Source organism: Chlorocebus sabaeus, chromosome 29, assembly GCF_047675955.1.
Source record: "Chlorocebus sabaeus isolate Y175 chromosome 29, mChlSab1.0.hap1, whole genome shotgun sequence".
Classification (NCBI taxonomy): domain Eukaryota; kingdom Metazoa; phylum Chordata; class Mammalia; order Primates; family Cercopithecidae; genus Chlorocebus; species Chlorocebus sabaeus.
In genome coordinates this window covers 21,370,280-21,389,646 of record NC_132932.1, presented here as the reverse complement: position 1 = coordinate 21,389,646, position 19,367 = coordinate 21,370,280, and the positions used below count along the sequence as shown (strand labels likewise).

Sequence of the window (19,367 nt, the reverse complement as noted above, 5' to 3'; positions counted from 1 at the left end):
CAGCATATTTTGGAAATGCACCTATGTTGCATGTGTCAGTAGTTAATTCCTTTGTATTCCTGAGTAGTATTCCATTTTATAGAAATACTACAATTTATGTACAGGTTGAGTATCCCTTATCTGAAATGCTTGGGGCCAGAAGTATTTTGGATTTTTTTTTTAATACTTCTATTTGCATTTTACCGATTGAACATCTCAAATCTGAAATATCCAAAATCTAAAATGCTCCAGTGAGCCTGAATTCATCTGTTGATAGGCATTTGAGTTATTTCCAGTTTGAGACTATTATGAGGGAAGCTGCTATACATGTGTTTGTATATGTTAAATATGTTTTCACTTGTCAGATTTTAAAAGATTTAACAGATTTCTAAAGTGAAACTTGTTTTAATGGTGGTATGCTTGTTTAGACTATTAGGGATTTAAAAAATTATCATTTAAGATTTATTCCAGGTGGCGGGCGCCTGTAGTCCCAGCTACTCGGGAGGCTGAGGCAGGAGAATGGCGGGAACCCGAGAGGCTGAGCTTGCAGTGAGCTGAGATCCGGCCACTGCACTCCAGCCTGGGTGACTGAGCAAGACTCCGCCTCAAAAAAAAAAAAAAAAAAAAAAAGGTTTATTCCAGGACTTGCGTTGACTTTATTGGATCACAATAATAGTGTCCATTTGAAGATATTTCAATTTTTTCAGCACCATCAATTTCACTTCTAGCTGCTATCAGTATACTCTCTGTACTACTTAGCTTCTGATTTCTCCTTTCGTGAGTTAGAAAGCAGGAGAATTGTGATTATGGATTAATGAGTCCCTTAATTTGAGGTCTTAAGATAAATGGAATTTAAGACTTAGGCCAACTGCTATTTTGTAGCTCTAAGACACATTTTTGCTTCTGATTTCTACAAACATATCCTATATGTTGATCTTCAAATATCTCTTACAAGAATAGGAAGCACAATGGTGTATTTGATCATTGTGATCAGTAAATACACAGGATACAGCTTTTAGATTGTAGCCCATTAAATTGTAGTATTTAAAATTATTATCAACTTTTCTCTTGCTGAATTTTCTGTGTTAGGTTTTTCTTAATTTCTTATTATATATTACTTAGAGTGGATTATAAATTGTCTTGTGGCTTATTCTAGTCACAGGACTTTCCAGGAGGGTTCTACACAATACTTCCCAAAAAGAAAAAAATAGAATAGTAAACACAAATCCCCATATCACAGCTGCTGAGAGATATTATATAGAACTTTGATTGGTTTTGATATCATTCTTTTCTAGTTTCACCTTGAGCATTGAAGAAATATTGTTCTGGTCATTTCTTAGAAAAAAATAATAAGGCTATTCAATTCTGTGGTTGTTATTCTACATATGTTGCAATGTCTTTAGTAATAGTTAGCTTGATGTGGTCAGATGATATGAGGTTAGGTAGCTGCCACCTTATTTCTGCCAGTACAGAAAGAGACAACACTTGTTTTCTGATTATATACATTCCTAAGCATTCAGACATAGTGATAAAGAAAGTAGGGGCTAGGGAGGCAATATGTTTGACTTTTGAGTAAAGACTGTTGGCAAGAAAAGAGGGATAAAAAGAAAGGGAGAAGAGTATGACACTTTTCAAGCTTTTGCTCAGATAGAATGTTTGTTTTAGCAAATAGTGTGCTTCTGTGTAGGTTTTGGCTTGCAGATTGACTTAGCAGTATACAAATAGGTATGTTTTAAGGAACATACCAGTTATACATAATCAGAAACTTTCAACCTTTTTCTCTAATAATAATGAGAAAGACCATCTTGATGATTAGATACATTTCACAATAATGATTCTATAATAAATGCACTGTATGTCTGAGGAAAAGGAGAAGGATAATTATGGATGGGATCGTGACCTCCTTGCAAGGACATAAGAAATCATATATTTTAACTTGTTCATTTTTATTTTATTATTATTTTTTGAGACAAGGTCTCGCACTGTTGCCCAGGCTAGAATGCAGTGGTGTGGTCACAGCTCACTACAGCCTTGACCTCCTGGGCTCAAGCAATCCTCCCACCTCAGCTTCTTAAGTAGTTGGGACTACAGGTGCATGCCACCACACTCAGCTAATTAATTGAATTTTTAAATTTTTTTTTATTTTTTTATTTTTTAGAGACAGGGTCTTGCTATGTTGCCTTGACTGGCACTTTTCTTTTTTCTTAATTTTTAAAATTTATTATTTTTTGTTTAGAGATAGGGGTCTCACTATGTTGCCCAGGCTGGACTCGAACTCCTGGGCTCAAGCAGTCCTCCACCTTGACCTCCCAAGTGCTGGAATTATAGCCATAAGCCACTGCACCTGGTGGGCATTTTTCTTTTAAATATCAGTTATCTTATTAAATATCTTATTAGGTAACGTCTGACCACTCTGTAACTGAGCCCTTTTGAAAATGGAAATTTTTTTCCTCAACAAAATAGATGTGAACTGATTGACATGCAGGTTTTTTTGTTTTTTTGTTTTTTTAGTTTTTATTTACTTCCGTGTGAATTTTTGTTTTGCTGCCAAAATCTTAATGTGTTTGATAATGGGATATTGCCATAAACCCTGCTAAGAGTATGTATGTAACATAGGGTACATGCAAGTATTACCTTTTCAAAATCACACCCATTCTGAATCCTGAAACACATCTGACCCCCAAGGGTTTTGAGCAAGGGATTGTGGAGCTATATACATTGTAGAATCATACAACCCCTTCCTCAGAGGTTCTGAATTAGGGCCCAGAATCTATTGTCCTAACCAGTACTGTAGGTGATATTTTTAGTGCAGAAAGTTGGAAAATTGAGTCTTAATTCCTCACTATCTTCTGGTTGACATAATTGCATCTTAGAAGCTAGTTTTCCTACTTCTATCATCTCCTACTCCACTTCTTCAATTCAGCCTTCAGAATAAAAAGACCCATTTTGTCTTTTAAAAAGCCACCATCTTGAAAACGTAGAATTTAGGAGGCCAGAGTTCTAATAGTGCTACTCTGCCAGCCAGTAGATATGCAACCATGAGCATATCGCTTAGCTTCTCTGTGCCTCAGTTTCCTTACCTGTAAATGTGAGTGTCAAAGTAGGTTTCAGATTACCCACGTGCTCACATCACTCCATTGCTCAAAAGAATAGCAAATATCTAAGTGTCTCTGAGAAAATGTTCAGATTTCCTTTTGTGGAAATTGATTAATCACATTGATTGAGTACACCATGCTTCGTTGGAATGCTTGAAATATAGTGTTCTGGCCATTAGCATGGACTTAAAAAAATAAACCTAAACAGTTTAGTTTTGAACAGGTGATACTTGCATATACTAAAAATGGTAAAAACGTGAAGTATGTGTATCAGAACATCTTTTCCTTCCACCTTGACTCCTGGTTCCTCTTCCCCAGTTTCTTGTCTGTCTGTTCCGAGATTAACTTTGCATTTATAAGAATATGAAACTTGGCCGGGCGCGGTGGCTCAAGCCTGTAATCCCAGCACTTTGGGAGGCTGAGACGGGCGGATCACGAGGTCAGGAGATCGAGACCATCCTGGCTAACACGGTGAAACCCCGTCTCTACTAAAAATACAAAAAACTAGCCGGGCGAGGTGGCGGGCGCCTGTAGTCCCAGCTACTCCGGAGGCTGAGGCAGGAGAATGGCATAAACCCGGGAGGCGAAGCTTGCAGTGAGCTGAGATCTGGCCACTGCAGTCCAGCCCGGGCTACAGAGCAAGACTCCGTCTCAAAAAAAAAAAAAAAAAAAGAATATGAAACTTGAAACGTTTTTATAAAGTATGCAGGAAAAACAGGTCAATAATTGTAGGGAGAAAATAGAAAATGGTACAAGAGAGCTGGATTCCTCATCACAATTGTGTTTATTTTTTGAGACACAGTCTTGCTCTGGCACCTGGGCCAGAATGCAGTGGGACAATCATAGCTCACTGCAGCCTCTACCTCCTGGGTTCAAGTGATTCTTCTGCCTCAGCCTCCAAGGAGCTGGGACTACAGGCATGTGCCACCACACCCAGCTAATCTATCTATCTATTTCTTTCTTTCTTTCTTTCTTTCTTTCTTTCTTTCTTTCTTTCTTTCTTTCTTTCTTTCTTTCTTTCTTTCTTTCTTTCTTTCTTCTTTCTTTCTTTCTTTCTTTCTTTCTTTCTTTCTTTCTTTCTTTCTCTCTCTCTCTCTCTTTCTTTCCTTTCTTTCTTTCTTTCCCTCCCTCCCTCCCTCCCTCCCTCCCTCCCTCCCTTCCTTCCTTCCTTCCTTCCTTCCTTCCTTCCTTCCTTCCTTCCTTCCTTCCTTTCTTTCTGTCTTTCTTTCTGTCTTTCTTTCCTTTCTTTTCTTTCTGATGGAGTTTCACCCTTGTTGCCCAGGCTGGAGTGCAATGGTGGGATCTCGGCCCACTGCAACCTCCTTCTCCCAGGTTCAAGTGATTCTCCTGCCTCAGCCTCCCAAGTATCTAGGATTACAGGCATGTGCCACCAAGCCCAGCTAATTTGGTATTTTTAGTAGAGATGGGGGGTTTTTCCATGTTGGTCAGGCTAGTCTTGAGCTCCTAACCTCAGGAGTTCAAGGACATCTGCTCGCCTTGGCCTCCCAAAGTGCTGGGATTACATGCATAAGCCACCGAGCCCAGCCTCTGAGTTTTTTTTTTTTTTTTTTTAATTATCCACATCTCTGTTTAATGTTCTAAGTTTTCCTGTACCACCTTCTTTTTTTTTTTAACGCGGAGTCTTGCTCTGTCGCCCAGGCTGGAATGCAATGGTGCAGTCTTGGCTCACTGCAACCTCCACTTCCCAGTTCAAGCAATTCTTCTGCCTCAGCCTCCCAAGTAACTGGGATTACAGGCACGTGCCACTGCGCCTGGCTAATTTTTGTATTTTTAGTAGAGATGGGGTTTCACCATGTTGACCAGACTGGTCTTGAACTCCTGATCTCGTGATCTCTAAAAGTGACCTCGGCCTCTAAAAGTGCTGGGATTACAGGCGTGAGCCACTGCGCCTGGCCTTTTTTGTACTTTTTTGTAGAGATTAAGGTCTTGCTTTCTGGTCTCAAACTCCTAGGCTCAAGTGATCCTCCCACCTCGGCCTCCCAAAGTGTTGGGATTACAGGCATGAGTCTCTGTGCCTAGTCCCTTGTTGTACATTTTGAACGTCATGCATTAACATCCTAGTATGAAAGTAAACAAACAATTAGTTTTTAGAATGGTTGGGGTAAATACCAGAATAAATGGCTAGAAGAGATGAAAATGGTGGCCTGCCATGGCTAGGATATTGCTTTTTTTACATATTCTTGTATGTATGTGTGTATAGTGTTTTGATAAAAATTACAATTGGTTTAAAAAGGGAAGAAGCAGAAAATGTAGATGATCAAAATGAAATAAATAAGAATTGCCTAGTATTACACCCCCAAATATAACAACTAACATTTATTTTATTTTCTTCCTTTTTATTATTATTATTTTTTTGAGACAGAGTCTTGCTCAGTTGCCCAGGCTGGAGTGCAATGGTGCGATCTCAGCTTACCCCCACCTCCTGGGTTCAAGCAATTCTTGAACCTCTTAAGTAGCTGGGATTACAGGCATGTCCCACCACACCCAGCTAATTTTTGTGTTTTTAGTAGAGATGGGTTTCGCCATGTTAGCCAGGCTGGTCTCCTACTTCTGGCCTCAAGTGATCCACCCACCTCAGCCTCCCAAATTGCTGGGATTACAGACGTGAGCCACTGCACCTGGCTTCTTCCATTTTTTTCTACGCATTTTTTGGAGTTTTTCAGAAAAATTGAAAGAAAGTACAGGGAACACCTGTAATCTGTCACACAGATCCAACAATTATTAGCATTTTTGCCATATGTGTTCTATGTATACTTTGTGTGCACATATAGAATTTTTTTTTTGCTGAATCAATTGGAAATGAGTTGCAGATAATGACAATTCACCCCTAACTACAACTACTAGCCAACTACTACTAATATGCATCTCTTATGATAAGGACAGTGTTCTACATAACCACAACACCATTATCACATAATTTATCACATAATTTAAGAAAATTAGAGGCTGGGTGCAGTGGCTCACATCTGTAGTCCCAGCCAGCACTTTGGGAGGTCAAGGTGGGTGGATTGCTTGAAGACAGGAGTTTGAGACCAGTCTGGCCAGCATGGTGAAACCCCGTCTCTACTAGAAATACAAAAATTAGCCAGGTGTGATGATGCATGCCCATTGTAATCCCAGCTACTTGGGAGACTGTGGCATGAGAATCACTTGAACTTGGGAGCAGAGGAACTTGGGAGCTGAGATCATGTCACTGCACTGCAGCGTGTGTGATAGAGCAAGACCCTGTCTCAAAAAAAAAAAAGAAAGAAAAGAGAAAAAAGAAAATTAACATGAATTTCCTAGTGTCATTTAATATTCAAATCATATTTTGAGTTTCCCCAATTCACCCCAAAATGTCTTTTATAGTTCAGATTTTTTCTTACGCTTTTTTTTTTTTTTTTTTTGAACCAAGATCCAGCCAAAGTTTGTGTATTATTAGAACTGAATGAGAAGGAAGAAAAAAACAACAAAGAAACCAAAGTTTGTGCATTATATTTGGTTGTTATATCTCTTTAGTCCTTTTTAATCTAGAACAGTCTTCTACCTTTTTTTCCATGACATTGAATGACATTGGATTTTTGAAGAGACTAGGACAGTTGTGTAGAATGTCCACAAGCAAATCTTATCAAAAGTGACCAGGCATGGTGACTCACACCTGTAATCCTAGCCCTTTGGGAGGCTGAGGTAGGCGGATTGCTTGAGCCCAGGAGTTCAAGATCAGCCTGGGCAATATGGCGAAACCTCTTCCCTACAAAACATACAAAAATTACCACATCTGGCTACTCAGGAGGCTGAGGTAGGAGGGTTGCTTGAGCCCAGGAGTTGGAGGCTGCAGTGAGCTGTGATTGTGCCACTATACTCCAGCCTGGGCGACAGAGTAAGACCTTTTGAAACTTTTGTTTTTTCACTTTATATTACTAATGTTTTGTTAGATCCACAGGTTCAGTCCTGCGTTTAAGTTTCTTCATAGTTGGACCTTAATATGCTTTTTCAGATCTCTCCCAGTACTTTCCAGTACCAGCTTTTTCCTTTTGAACTATTTGCCTTGGTGTCTAGTCATCCTCTCTATACTTTTTCCAGCCTTGGCCCAAAACAGTTAGCTCACATTATTTCTCTTATCTGATTTGGTAATATTTTTTGCCTTTTTCCATATGTTCTGAATTTTCTTTATTTGAAATTGAAATGCCTTCTGATGTTTTATCTGATTATTCAAGTCACAGAATTTTAGAATTTGTGGAGTACTAGAGATTTAGTAAGAAAGCTGACCTTCAAGTCTTGACTATGTGACTGATAAACTATAGGACTTGGTGAAGTCTCCTCTTTATGAGACAGTTTCCTTAACTGTAAAATGAGAAGGTAGAGTTAAATGTCATTGACTATTCCCATGATTATCAAGGGATAAATATGGTAGAAAAGTAATAGAGGGCCGGGCGTGGTGACTCATGCCTGTAATCCCAGCACTTTAGGAGGCGGAGGTGAGCAGATCATTTGAGGTTAAGAGTTCAAGATCAACCTGACCAACATGGTGAAACCCCGTTTCTACTGAAAATACAAAAAAATTAGCTGGGCGTGATGGTGCATGCATGTAGTCCCAGCCACTTGGGAGGATGAGGCAGGAGAATTTCCTGAACCCAGGAGACGGAGGTTGCAGTGAGCTGAGATGGCACCACTGCACACCAGCCTGGGTGACAGAGCGAGAGCGAGGCTCCAAAAAAAAAAAGAAAAGTAAAGTAATAGAGGAGTTCAGAAGCAGAGACAGATTACTGTTGGCTGGTAAGTAGCATGGGTATGATTGAATTTAAGCTGAATGTTTATGGAGCCCAAATGAAATAACTTTTGTGAAAGGTTCTTAAAATAATATGGTGTTATATAAATGTAACTGATGTTTTACCAAACAAAATGGAGCAGGGTGCTTTGGCGAAAGAAGGGGGGCCTGTTTTGATATGCTGATGGCATAATTATTATAGTATATTAAAGAATGTCTCAGAACTGTAGTTGTCCTAATAGTACTGCTTGAAACTTTCAAATTGTTACCGCTCTCAATTGCTTTCCAAAGTGGGTATAATGGTGGATCTGATCTCTTCTCTTTTGTTCTTGCAGCTCTATTATCAAGTCCTAAATTTTGGAATGATTGTCTCATCAGCACTAATGATCTGGAAGGGGTTAATGGTAATAACTGGAAGTGAAAGTCCAATTGTAGTGGTGCTCAGGTAACAGTTTTTCCTTTCAAGGCATGGAATTGCATGGCATTACTTGGGAGAAAAATTGAGATATGAAATAACTGGTATATCATTCCCTTAGAAACTACTGTTTTCCAGAAAAGGGCCTGGAAGAAAATTAGTCACTACTTCTCAATTGTAAGAAATTCTCAGGCTGGGCGCGGTGGCTTATGCCTGTAATCCCAGCAATTTGGGAGGCTGAGGCAGGCAGATTGCTTGAGCTCAGGAATTTGAGACTAGCTTGGGCAATGTGGTGAAACCCTGTCTCCACAAACAATACAAAAATTAGTGGGTGTGGTGGCATGCACCTGTAGTCTCAGCTACTCGGGAGGCTGAAGTGGGAGGATCGCCTAAGCCCTGGAGCTTGAGGCCTGCAATGAGTTGTGATTGCAGCACTGCACTCCAGCCTGGGCGACAGAGCGAGACCCTGTCTCCAAAAAAAAAAAAAAAAAAAGAGATAGAAAAGAAATTCTCACTTTGTTAGGCATTTCCATTCAGAACCCCAAAGGGCTCATGACTGTTCTACAAAAAGGTTACCATGTAAGGTTTCTTTTTGTCACATCCCTTAAGAAAGTGTCTCATTGTACTTTATTTTCCTGATATTGTTCTGTCTTTTTATATTCCTCACTTTGATACACCAGGCCTGATATTTAGTTGTTACTTCATTAGATGTTATAGTACTTCCACAAATTAAAGAGTTTTTCTGTAGCATGTTCTCAGTGTCAGTATAGAAGAATCACTAATTATTTCCAAGTTTCCTGCTGACCTTTAAATATCACTTCTAAACTAGACTCCAGGAATTTTGAAGGCATTAATACCATCTCTTATGGTAACAAATAGTATTGAATTTTTTTTATCCACTCCGCTTCCTTCCCTATCTTTGCACTCATACTCTTAGTGAATTTTTTTTTTAAAGATGGGGTCTCGCTCTGTTTACCCAGGATAGAGTGCAGTGGCGCCATCATAACTCATAGCAGACTCCACCTACCGGTCTCAAAGGATCCTTCCATTTTAGCCTCCCCAGCAGCTGGGACTGCAGGCCTGCTCCACCACACCTGGTTAATTTTTTAATTTTTTTGTAGAAACAGTGTATTAGTCCATTTTCATGCTGCTGATAAAGACATACCCAAGACTGGGCAATTTACAAAAGACAGAGGTTTAATGGACTTACAGTTCCACGTGACTGGGGACATGGCAGAAGGTGAAAGGCACGTCTCATGGCAGCAGACAAGAGAAGAGAGCTTTTGCAGTGGAACTCCCCTTTTTAAAACCATCAGATCTCATGAGACTTATTCACTATCACCAGAACAGCACAGGAAAAACCCGCCCCATGATTCAATTACCTCCTACCAGGTCCCTCCCACAACACATGGGAATTCAAGATGAGATTTGGGTGGGGACACAGCCAAACCATATCAAATAGGATCTCACTGTGTTGCCCAGTCTGGTCTTGATCTCCTCGGTTCAAGCAATCCTCCCACCTTGGCCTCCCAACATGCTGGGATTATAAGCATGAGTCACCATGCCCAGCCACTCTTAATGATTTTAAAACCTAATTTAGTAACTCGTTTTTAGAGAATTACCACTTGGTTGTTTAATTGAAACATTACAGGCTGGATGTGGTGGCCCATGCCTGTAATCCCAGCACTTTGGGAGGCTGAGGCAGACAGATCACTTGAGGCCAGGAGTTCGAGACCAGGAGTTCGAGGCCAGCATGTTGAAACCCCGTCTCTACTAAAAATACAAAAATTAGCCGGGTGTGGTGGCAGGCGCCTGTAGTCCCAGCTACTCAGGAGGCTGAGGCAGGAGAATCGCTTGAACCTAGGAGGCGGAGGTTGCAGTGAGCAGATATCGCTCCATTGCACTCCAGCCTGGGCGACGAGCGAAACTCCGTCTCAAAAAAAAAAAAAAGAAAAGAAAAGAAACATTATAGTTTTGTCAGATTTTGGGCTTAATTTTGTAAGCCCAAATCCTTTCTGGAGATAATGGACTGCAGATTTAAAATAAATTGAATTATTAATATTATCTAGAATTGAAGTAATAGTACATTAACATTATCTAGACTCTAAGTAATAGTACTTAGATTACTCTTTTTTAACCAAATTATTGAGATATGATTGACATACAAAAAGCTGTACATATTTAATGTATACACCTTGATTAATTTGCAGGTAAGTATATTCCTGTGAAACCATTACCACAATCATGGAAGTGAATATATTCATCACTTTCAAATGTTTCCCCCCTTTTATTTTTTTGTGATAAGAACATTTAACACAGGGCCTCCCTCCATCGCCCAGACTGGAGTGTGCCATCACACCTGGCTAATTTTTATTTTTTATAGAGACCGAGTCTTGAACTCCTGATCTCAAGTGATCCTCCCACCTCAACCTCCCAAGTGCTGGGATGATAGGCTTGAACCATGGTGCCTGGCCCCCAGTTTCTCCTTCTCCTTCTTCTCCTCCTTCTCCTCCTTCTTCTCCTCCTTCTCCTTCTTCTCCTTCTTCTCCTTCTCCTTCTTCTTCTTCGTCTTTTTCTTCTCCTGCTTCTTCTTCTTCTTCTCCTTCTCCTCCTTTTCTCTTCTCCTTCTCTCTTCTCCTTCTCCCTTCTCCTCCCTTCTTTCTTCTTCTTCTTCCTCCTCCTCCTCCTCCTCCTCCTTCTTTCTTTTTTCTTTTTTTTAATTTTGAAACAGAGTCTCACTCTATTGCTCAGGCTGGAGTACAATGGCACAATCTCAGCCCACTGCAACCTCCGCCTCCTGGGTTTAAGTGATTCTCCTGCGTCAGCTTCCTGAGTAGCTGGGATTACAGGTGTGCGCCACCATACTCAGCTAATTTTTGTATTTTTAGTTGAGACTGGGTTTCACTGTGTTGGCCAGGCTGGTCTCGAACTCCTGACCTCAGGTGACCTGCCCACCTCGACCTCCCGAAGTGCTGGAATTACAGGTGTGAGCCACTGCACCTGGCCGAGATTTTTTAAAAGTTCCTCAGGTCATTCCAATGTGCAGCAAAGTTTGAGACCCATTGCTATATCCCTTTACATAGAGGGATGAGAGTCTTTAAACAAAAGTGCTTGGAGTTTGTACTTACTCCCGCATTGAACTTTATTTCTTGTCTTTCTATTGTTACTTAAGCTGTTGTTATAGAAAACTGGAGCTTGAGTTTCTGAAAAATACTGATGGGCTACTTCTTGTTAGATAAAAAGGAGTTCATAAATTAGTACAAATATCTTAGGACCTTTTTAGGACTTGGTGTAGGATGGAAGAGGTAAGAGGTAAGAAGATACTCTGTAGAAGTTAGTCTTACTTATTACCATAGAATTGAATCTTTTCCTGGCTTCTGAAATTCTTAGGCAAAAATCTCTGCTTAATCCTTGTTTTTTTTTTCTCTCTTTTTAAAATAAGTAAATTGATAACACAAGCATTATCTCTGTGGCTGACAGTTCTTTGACTTGATGAGCCATTTTTCCTTCTAAATGAGTTGAACCTGTAAGGTCATCTTGGCTGTTATCTTTATAAATGGCAGAGGAAGATGATCCAGTTCTAATTTGCATGTTTGAATATGTTTAGTGTTTTCAGATGAAGTGAGAATAAGGGCATTGTTTTAAAGTTCATTCTTTTATATTCTGTTTGTCATTTGAAATTTTAAAAGGTTAAGGAATTAGTAACACTGACCTTTTCAAGATTTAAGCTTCTTTGAATAGTAATACTTGAAATGGAACTAGTCAGTGAAGGTTAATAACTAAAACAAAATCCTTTGTCGTAACTTATTAGTCTGAGGAAACCATATTTTGAGAACAATACACATTTCTGTTGATATAGTTGTTAAAGTATTGAGTATACTCCGGAAGTGATATTTTTTATTTTGTTGAATATCTAATTTGGAAAGTACGTTTAATCTCATACTTTCTTTTTGCTATTATATTCTTCTTTGCCTCCTAGTGGCAGCATGGAACCTGCATTTCATAGAGGAGATCTTCTGTTTCTAACAAATCGAGTTGAAGATCCCATACGAGTGGGAGAAATTGTTGTTTTTAGGATAGAAGGAAGAGAGATTCCTATAGTTCACCGAGTCTTGAAGATTCATGAAAAGTATGTGCAAAGTATATCATCTTTGTTTCTAACTGCTTTTGTTTAAGTGTTTGTGGTATTTAGTTTTGATAGCCTAAAGACTATGAAAGAGTGAGGAACCTCTAGGCCCTCTTCCAGTCCATTTAAAAGTTTAGTGAACATTTTGAAAACTGTAAATAATTATTTATTGGTTCATATTTTTCCCTGAAGGTTTTTCCTGGTTCCCTTTTACTTCCCAACCTGTCAGTGACTCTGTATATAATTCCAAAAAACTATGACATAAAGATAGATACTAAATATAATCTTCTGGTTGGGCACAGTGACTTATGCCTACAATCCCAGTACTTTGGGAGGCCAAGGTGAGAGAATGGCTTGAGCCCAGGAGTTTGAGATCAGCCTGGGCAACATGGTGAGATTCCTTCTCTGATAAAACAAAACAAAAAAAGCCAGGCACAGTAGCTCACGCCTGTAATCCCCGCACTTTGGGAGGCCGAGGTGGGTGGATCACCTGAGGTGAGGAGTTTGAAACCAGCCTGGCTAACATGGTGAAACCCTTGTCTCTACTAAAATATAAAAATTAGCCAGACTCCGTCTCAATAAATAAATAAATAAATAGCTGGGCGTAGTGGCATGTGCCTGTAGTCCCAGTTAATTGGAGGACTGAGGTAGGAGAACTGTGTGAGTCCAGGAGTTTGAGGCTGCAGTAAGTCGTGTTTGTGCCATTGCACTCCACCCTGTCTCATAAAAGAAAACAAAGAAATGAAAGAAAAGGGAGGCATTCTGGATGACACACAGACGAGAAGTGAAAGAGTAGGCGTGATTTAGGTTCTTTTTTTTTTTTTTTTTTTTTTTTTTTTGAGACAGTTTCCCTCTGTTACCCAGGCTGGAAAGCAATGGTGCTATCTCGGCTCAGTGCAACCTCCGCCTCCTGGGCTCAAGCGATTCTCGTGCCTCAGCCTCCTGAGTAGCTGGGATTACAGGCATGTGCCACCATGCCCAGCTCATTTTTGTATTTTTAGTAGAGACAGGGTTTCACCATGTTGGCCAGACTGGTCTCAAACCCCTGGCCTCAAGTGATCCACCTGCCTTGACCTCCCAAAGTGCTGGGATTACAGGCATGAGCCACTGCACCTGGTGGATTTTAGTTCTTGAATATGCAAAAGCTCTCTGTAAAAACTATCTTATTTTTACCACCCTATAAAATTGTTTTTTTTCCTCTGCTTAAAGAAGAAGGAACTGTCAACCATTGGTTTTTGAAATTCCCGTAAACATTCTAGTTTAGAAGAGTTCTTTCTTCATTGGTGAAATAAAGATGTGACAGCTTTTTTTTTTTTAATAAAATCCGATGTCAGTATGTATGTGAAAATACTATAATTTAAAGTGACATTATATTATTGACTGAGAAGGAATAACTTAAATTTTTAGACGTTTTTGTGGGGCCAGGAGCGGTGGCTTGTGCCTGTAATCCCAGCACTTTGGGAGGCTGAGGCGGGCAGATCACCTGAGGTCAGGAGTTCAAGACCTGCCTGGCCAAAATGGTGAAACCCATCTCTACTAAAAGTACAAAAATTAGCCAGGCGTGGTGGTGGGCACCTGTAATCCCAGCTACTCAGGAGGCTGAGGCAGGAGAATCACTTGAACCTGGGAGGCTAAGGTTGCAGTGAGCTGAGATCACGCCACTGCATTCTAACCTGAGTGACAGAGTGAGACTCTATCTCAAAAAAAAAAAAAGAAATTTATTTTGGAATTATAGAGGTTTATTCAGTGCAGATAGTGTTTTCCAGATTCTCAAAGTGGATTTGTGTTGTTCATTCTCAGCAATGCCTGTTATGAACAAAGCTGAACCAACTTTCCCCTAAATATATCAGAGAGAATCAAACTGAGCTCAGGCCTTGTTTAAGCTGGAGGAAAATTTCTCCATTTTTATTTATGATTATTTGAAATTGAGTGAGTTTTCCTGGGCGTGGTGACTCATGCCTGTAATCCGAGCCCTTTGGGAGGCTGAGGCGGGTGGAGTGCTTGAGCACAGGAGCACTAGACCAGCCTGGGCATCTAGACCAGATGGTGAAACCCTGTTTCTACAAATATAAAAAAAAAAAATTAGTCACGCACGGTGGTGTTCACTTGTAGTCCCAGCTGCTCAGGAGGCTGAGGTAGGAGGATCACTTGAGCCCAGGAGGTTGAGGCTGCAGTGAGCCGAGATCATGCCACTTTATTCTATCCTGGGCAACAGAGTGAGACTCTATCTCAAAAAAAGAAAAAAGAAAAAGAAATTGAATGAGTCATAGACTTCAGTTTAAAACTGTTTCTGGGCAGATTCATAGACAGATAATTTTTAATTGGAAAATCCTTAAATTTTTAAAATAATTGTGTAAGAATTCTGATGATTTTAAATATGGTACTTATAATCTGGGGTTTTTGGTGATTTATTTCAGACTCTTGAGATACCTTCAACTTGCAGGCCTGTGTAGATATTAATATTCAGAAAATTTCAATTTTCTTTTTTCTTTTGGGGAGACTGAAATACCTGGTCGGAGTTACCATTTGTGTTTTTTTTTTTTTGAGACGGAGTCTCGCTCTTTCACCCAGGCTGGAGTGCATGGTGCGATTTTGGCTCACTGCAACATCTGCCTCCTGGGTTCAAGCAATTCTCCTGCCTCAGCCTCTGGAGTAGCTGGGACTGCAGGCGCCTGCCACCATGCCCAGCTAATTTTTGTATTTTAGTTGAGGCAGGGTTTCACCATGCTGGCCAGACTGGTCTTGAACTCCTGACCTCAAATGATTCACCCACCTATGCCTCCCAAAGTGCTGGGATTACAGGCGTGAGCCACCACACCCAGCCCCATTTGGTTTAATAGTATTAACGTTGCTCTTAAATATGGGGACAAATAATATTCAAAATGTATGTAGTTAGTAAGTTCATCCTATAGGAGGTGTATTAGTCTGTTCTCATGCTGCTAATAAAGACATACGTGACACTGGGTAATTTATAAAGGAAAGAGGTTTAATGGACTCACAGTTCCACATGGCTGGGGAGGCCTCACAATCAGAAGGCAAAGAAGCAGCAAAGGCATGTCTACATGTCGGCAGGCAAGATAGCATGTGCAGGGGAACTCCCATTTATAAAACCATCAGATCTCATGAGACTTATTCACTATCACGAGAACAGCTTGGGAAAGACCTGCCCCCATGACTCAATTACCTCCCACTGGGTCCCTCCCATGACACATGGTAATTATGGGAACTCCAGTTCAAGATGAGATTTGGGTAGGGACACAGCCAAACCATATCAGGAAATATTATAATTGGATGATATTGAACACTGGCATGTGATTACGTATTTGGAAAGAGAAATTTTACCATTGGGTGACTTAATCCTTAGCTTTGCTTTTCCCATGCAGATGGATACATTATTCTGTACCCATTTAGCTTTTGGGGTCTTATTTTTTCTCATCTATAAAGTGGTATTTCCTTCTTCCTAATTTCACAGTATTGTGATGGGTGAATTAACTTCTAAACTCTTTGATCTCCCTAGAAGTAGATAATATTAAATATTTGGTCCTTGTTCCAGCAAGGGAAAAATCCTATGTAAATATACCTTCACTCAGTATTTTGAGCCTATGACTTGTGAAATGCTGGAGTAGGACTTAATATGTCTAGTAAGATCAGGTGCAGTGGGTCACGCCTGTAATCCCAGCACTTTGGGAGGCCGAGGAGGGCAGATCACCTGAGGTCAGGAGTTCCAGACCAGCCTGACCAACATGGTGAAACCCTGTCTCTACTAATAATATAAAAATTAACTGGGTGTGGTGGTGCACGCCTTTAATCCCCACTGCTTGGGAGGCAGAGGTTGCAGTGAGCCCAAGATTGCGCCGTTGCATTCCAGCCTGGGTGACAAGAGTGAAACTCCATCTCAAAAAAATAAAAAATAAGTCTAATAAGAGCTGGTTGCCACCAGAGAATATTTTTTTCACCACTAAGTAGATGAAGGATATCTACGCTTTTTAAAAAAAGCTATAGTGGTGTCTCCTGATTACATCCCAGAAGGGGAAATTGGGTGTGTTAATGTATTTGTTTGTTTGTTTTGCCAGCAAATCAAGTCTTTGGGAGTAGTCCAGATCTCTCTAGCACCCTTTCCTTTTTCTGGGGAGTTCCCCATTTCCTGGGTTTTATCTCCTCATATCTGATTTGCCTTTTCTGCATGTGTGGAGTTGGTATTGTTTTCTGGGTTGAATTCACTTTTCCTTCCTGCTGCTCCTGACTTTCACTCTTGCAGTGAGCCCCTCCTAGCACCTGTCCTCTTTTAGCCTTCAGAATTTTTCCTTTATTCACTTATTGAATTGTCAGCTACAGATTATTTTTCTCTATATATTTGCATTTTTTCTAACTGGAATCTTATTTTTAATGTGACTGTTTGCACTTAACCATCTTTGGTGTTTGCAACACCTCCCAAATTAGTTTCCTCTGCAGATTTAACATCTAGTGAGCCAGTTTCTGACTTAGAATCTAAGTGGATATTAGCCCATAGAAACCTGAAGCTAATTTTCTTCTTTCTACTGCAGTGGTCAATCCAAATGCACTTGAATTAATTTTCAGCTAGGCTTTATCAACTGTAAAATATACTTTGCTTTCAATTAAATTTTAAAATTACTAGAAACTTCATGGTTCTTTAGTAGAATTAAACTAATAATTTTCTGATCAAGCAAATGCTATTCCTGGCCAGGCACAGTGGTTCATGCCAGTAATCTCAGCACTTTGGGAGGCTGAGGTGGGCAGATCACGAGGTCAGGAGTTTGAGACCAGCCTGACCAACATGGTGAAACTCTGTCTCTACGAAAAATACAAAAAATTAGCTGGGTGTGGTGGCGGGCACCTGTAATCCTGGCTACTTGGGAGGCTGAGGCAGGAGAATCGCTTGAACCCAGGAGGTGGAGGTTGCAGTGAGCCAAGATCACGCCATTGTACTCCAGCCTGGGCAATAGTGTGAGACTCTGTCTCAAAACAAAACAAAACAAAAAAACAAAATACTGTTCCTGTAAACCGTGGCATATCTGAAGAATTGAAGTATTTCTTCTTTTAAAGCTAACATTTTTTCCTAATATAAAAGTAACTCATGTTTGTTGGAGAAAAAAGAAGATAAAGGTAATCTAAAGAAAGCCATAGATAGCCGCTGTTGATCCACTGATCTGTTTATACATTGGTCTGTATTATTTTAGATCTTGTCTAATACCTTTTTTTTTTTTGCTGAATTTTCTGAATTTGGGGAGTTTCTGACATGCACAGAAGAGTATAAGGAACCCCCATGTATCTATCATCACTGTCCCAGTGATGATTAATATATAGTCAATTCTGCTCCTTCTCTACTCCCACCTCTTTCCCCTCCTGTGTTATTATTATTTGTTATTTGAGACAGTGTCTTACTCTGTCTCCAAGGCTAGAGTGCAGTGATGTGATCACAGCTCACTGCAGCCTCAGCCTCCCCAGGGTCAGGTGATCCTCTCACTTCAGCTGGGACCACAAGTGCATACCATCATGCTCGGCTAACTTTTTGTATTTTTTGCTTTGCCATGTTGCCCAGGTTGGTCTTGAACTCCTGGGCTCAAGTGATCCACCCACCTTTGCCTCTCAGAGTGCTAGGATTATAGGAGAGAGCCACTGTACCTGGCCAAACAATTCTTTAGTATCATCAAGTTTTTGATATTTGTTCAAATCCCCAATTGTGTCATAACTTTCTGGATCCAGATAAAGTCCTCAGCTGCAATTAGTTGATGTGGCTTTATAGTCTCTTGTTTTTTTTTGTTTTTTTGTTTGGCATGGAGTCTCGCTCTGTTGCCCAGGCTTGAGTGCAGTGGCGTGATCTTAGCTCACTGCAACCTCCGCCTCCCGGGTCAAGCTATTCTCCTGCCTCAGCCTCCCGAGTAACTGGGACTACAGGCGCCCACCACCATGCCCAGCTAATTTTTGTATTTTTAGTAGAGACAGGGTTTCACCATGTTGGCCAGGCTGGTCTTGAACTCCTGACCTCAGGTGATCCACCCACCTCAGCCTCCCAAAGTGCTGGGATTACAGGTGTGAGCCACTGAGCCTGGCTGTCTGTTGTTTAATCTGTAGGTCACTTCCCGAACTTTCTTTGTTCCTTGCAAGTCCTTAGTTGGAGAAACTGGGTTATTCTGTAGCTTCCCATAGTCTGTATCTTGCCAATTATATCCTGTGAGATAGTTTATTGTGTTCCTTTGCTCTTTGTGTTTCCAGAAAATTGGTAATATGTATATATTTTAATATAAAAATGAGATTGTACTGAACATGCTATTTTGTATTCTTCACTTAATAACATTTGTGCAATCTTGTCATTAAATATTCTTCTATACCATTATTTTAATGCTTACATAATATTTGACCTCCTTAATATTGGATCTTTAGTTTGCTTTTAGTCGTTTATAAACAACACAGCTATTAACATTCTTATAGCTCCATAAATAATTATTTCAGCACTAGAATGGTGATAAGATAGCCCAATGCCACAAACATTTTTGGTTAACAAGAACAGATTTTGTGCTTTAAATGCCATGAAGGTATTTGATGACTTGGGTTTCCTCTACTCTTTTAAGGCAAAATGGGCATATCAAGTTTTTGACCAAAGGAGATAATAATGCGGTTGATGACCGAGGCCTCTATAAACAAGGACAACATTGGCTAGAGAAAAAAGATGTCGTGGGGAGAGCCAGGGGGTAAGTATAGAGGGGAGCATCTCAAACTGTTTATATCACTTGAAGTGTGGCCCTCTCAATCATATTATTTGATCATACACAGTTGAATATGGAGATTTGGTTCTGGTTCCACCAAATCACCCTTGTGTCCTTTGAAAATTTTGCTTCTTAAAAAGTGTCTAAAATTTCAGGTATACTACTCCAGAGGTGAGGAACTGGGGTGCAATAAAAGAATAGAATACTAGTGATGAGATGGTGAATTGGATGTGATAATTTTTAAAAATGTGTTTACTTA

The 19,367-nt window shown here is 40.1% G+C and overlaps 1 protein-coding gene across 2 annotated transcripts in view; it reads left to right on the top strand.

Moving 5' to 3' along the window:
- SEC11A (SEC11 homolog A, signal peptidase complex subunit) overlaps nt 1–19,367 on the top strand; it is a 45,986-nt gene that overhangs the window by 16,918 nt on the left and 9,701 nt on the right. For both annotated transcript variants that reach the window (XM_007990267.3, XM_007990266.3), the window contains exons 2-4: nt 8,178–8,287; nt 12,237–12,386; nt 18,974–19,093. In XM_007990267.3, coding sequence (XP_007988458.1) covers nt 8,178–8,287; nt 12,237–12,386; nt 18,974–19,093 — 380 coding nt within the window. The remainder of the gene's footprint in view (nt 1–8,177; nt 8,288–12,236; nt 12,387–18,973; nt 19,094–19,367) is intronic.